Source organism: Sphaeramia orbicularis, chromosome 21 (genome assembly GCF_902148855.1).
Source record: "Sphaeramia orbicularis chromosome 21, fSphaOr1.1, whole genome shotgun sequence".
NCBI lineage: Eukaryota > Metazoa > Chordata > Actinopteri > Kurtiformes > Apogonidae > Sphaeramia > Sphaeramia orbicularis.
In genome coordinates, this window is record NC_043977.1 from 43,804,148 (window position 1) to 43,807,378 (window position 3,231).

General features: G+C 37.1%; 1 protein-coding gene across 1 annotated transcript; it reads right to left on the reverse strand.

Moving 5' to 3' along the window:
* Positions 1-2,059: 2,059 nt before the first annotated feature.
* LOC115412677 (olfactory receptor 4P4-like) lies at positions 2,060-2,980 on the reverse strand. Its single transcript, XM_030125292.1, has one exon. It carries the CDS (start codon positions 2,978-2,980, stop codon positions 2,060-2,062), a length of 921 nt encoding a protein of 306 aa, XP_029981152.1.
* Between the last annotated feature and the right edge of the window lie 251 nt (positions 2,981-3,231).

Consider the following 3,231-nt stretch of genomic DNA (forward strand, 5'->3'; position numbering starts at 1 on the left):
AAATTACTCGTTCATTTCTTGCACTGTAAATAAAACACTCATTGGACTTCCTTGTTTCAATTTAACATAATTTCAGCGTTTTCTTGTTTCAGTTACATAATTTAATTATTTCTTGTTCGAGTTTAATATCGTTTTGTAGATAGTTAAATCAGTCAAACTGTTGGCTAGGTCGGAGTGAAGGGAGCTTCTCTAGTTTAAAAAGGCTGAAGTCTTACACCTGGAACACAATGGGCCAAGGCTGTCTAAGCAGAGAGGACACTGGTCCAGTCCCTGGAAAAGACGCCTACTTGGTACGATAAGGTCACTGACCATTTTCTTAAAAGGGAACGGAGGGCCGAATGTATGTTTAAATAACCTGACAATTTTTTTTTTATTTTTTTTTTTTTTATGTAAGCTGACAATGAGCTTCCCCTGTCTGAAAGACGAGCAGCCGCCACTGTTATGATAATATTTTACTGGTCTGACCCATTTGAAATCTAAATCTAATTGGACTGTATGTGGAACCTGAATTAAAATGATTTTGACACCACTGATTGTTAATATCTACAGTGTAATTTTTGTATTTCACTAATTCCTCCCAGGGGCTGGATTGGACCCTTTGGCGGGTCGGATTTGGCCCCTGGGCCACATGTTTGACACCTGTGGTTTACATGATCACTGGAATAATCTGATAACTCCAGAAATCAGATAGTGATCAGAGTATTAGAGTGCCGTAAACAGGTTCACAGACTCCGTGTACAGTGCATTATGTTCTAGGCCATCACTGGGTTAGCATCAGCTGATCCTATGACATGATAATAGTCGTCATAGTGATAATAAAAATGATTGTTTGTGTACAACATATGTTAATTTATTATTTGTACACTTCCCAAATTAATTTTACAAAACCTTAAAACGCTCAGAAATAAATTTTCACTCAGCAGCTCACCAGTAACATCCTCAATTAATGACTATTAAACAATAACAAAACACACAGAAACCATGATTTAGACATGGATGTGGATACTTCAACTACTCACTGCTTAAAATTAAATTTTCTTGACATTCAGAGACTGGAAAAACTGGAAACGGGAACAGCTGGTTGCATTTCTTTTCAACACTTAATGTCAGTTCTAATTATTTGTTTTATAATTTGGATCTGGTGAACTGTCTGACCTCAAACCAGATGGCCTGTTCCCCTTTTTTTTCTGTTTTATGAGTTACTCAGTCAATGCTGCTATATTATTATTTCTCTATGTTCTTAAAATGAAAATGTCCAATAAAGAGAGTTTAAAAATATTGATTGATTGATTGATTGACTGATTGACTGATTGATTGATTGATTTGATTGATTGATTGATTACATATAACGGGGCGACACGGTGGTGCAGTGGATAGCACTCGTGCCTCACAGCAAGAAGGTCCTGGGTTTGATTCCGACACCAGTCGACAGGGGTGGGACCTTTCTGTGTGGCGTTTGCACTTTCTCCTCGTGTCTGCATGGGTTCTCTCCGGGTACTCTGGCTCCTCCCACCATCCAAAGGCATGCAGTGATAGGTTAATCGGTTAATCTAAATTGCCCATTGGTGTGAATATGAGAGTGACTGTTTGTCTCTATATGTTCAGCCCTGTGATGAACTGGCGAAATGTCCAGGGTGTACCTCGCCTTCGCCCGTAAGCAGCTGGGATAGGCTCCAAGTGACCCCTGTGACCCTAGTGAGGATAAAGCGGGTTCAGAAAATGAATGAATTTTTTTTCATATATTTAAAGCATACCTCTGTTCTCTGTGTGTTCATGTTACTATAAAATACCTTGTCATATCTGGAAAAATACATAACTGCATTGTTATAATACATACAAATCCTACTCAAATAATATATTTATTTTATCAAACATTTATTTATCCAGGAATGACTCAATAAGAAAATCTCCTTTGCAAGAGCGTCCTGGCCCAGATAAGCACTGCCACAACTGAACCAGGCATACATCAATACAGACATCATATGAAAATATAAAACAAGTATAAAAGGATAAATGCAAAGAACTAGTTTCAGTGTGTCAACAAGTTAATCAGTGTTCATTAAATCATTCCAGCTGGACAGAACAACCTCTTGAGATGTTTAGAGATTTCAGTCATTTTTAATCCATATATAATTGGATTAAACAGAGGATGATACAAAATCACTTGTAAAGTCATTATAAAACGTACAGTTTTCGAGAACTCCGTTTCCATTCGTAGTAGAAGAACATCGTAAACACTGAAACAGGAAAAGTTGATTAAAACCAGCAGGTGGGGTAAACAGGTCTGAAGAGCTTTTTTCCTGACTTCTCGACCGCTTCGATACGTTATGATGAATATCCTAGAGTATGTAAAAAGTATGAAAAGCACAGGGAGAATGACGAGATTTACAAAAACAAATAACCCGTATATATTCAATGCTCTCGAAGTAACACAATGGAGTCTGTACACGAGGCTGTTGCACATTATACCTTTGAAAATAAAGTGACAGAGTTTTTTGTTGGCATTAATTCCAGCAGGAACTATAGTCTGACAGAAAGGCACAAGCCAGGCTAAAGCCAGGAAACCTGTGACTTTGGTTTTATTCATTATCAGCGGATACTGCAGAGGTTTACATATGGACACATACCTGTCATAGGCCATGACTGACAACAGCCAGAATTCTGAACCTCCTAAAGTGTAATATGTAAACCACTGGAAAAGACAGACAGGATAAGATATGACCTGTTTCTCAGATAAGAAGTCTATCAAAATCTTTGGGTAGACAGTTGTGCTGTAAACTAGTGAGTTCAGTAACAAAGCTGCAATATAAATATACATAGGCTCATGGAGGTTTCGGTGACAGCAGATAAGATGCACGATCATGGAATTAGAGCAAATTATTAAAATGTATGCTGTAAACATGATCACAAAATACAAATACCTGTATTTGTATACCTCCACATATCCATCAAGAGTTATATAAGTTAAATTATAATCCATTAGTATTGTTAGACAGAACACAGTCACAGATGAAATATATCATAACAGTATTAGACACGTTGCTTCATTCATTAGTATCTGAATTTATGTGTTGGATGACCAAAGAGAGAGAGATTTGTCTGTGTGTGTTTTTTTTTATTACGGGTGCAACCTCTGGAGATGTCATTAGAGTTTTCATTCCTTAGTAACATGTAAACAACTCCATCAGGCTCTAAATCTAAAACTTGAATTTAGTCTCTTTAGTGATTTTG

Excerpts from the sequence above, each read along its gene's own strand:
- LOC115412677 (XM_030125292.1), bottom strand. The coding sequence starts at position 2,980 with ATGGATTATAATTTAACTTATATAACTCTTGATGGATATGTGGAGGTA.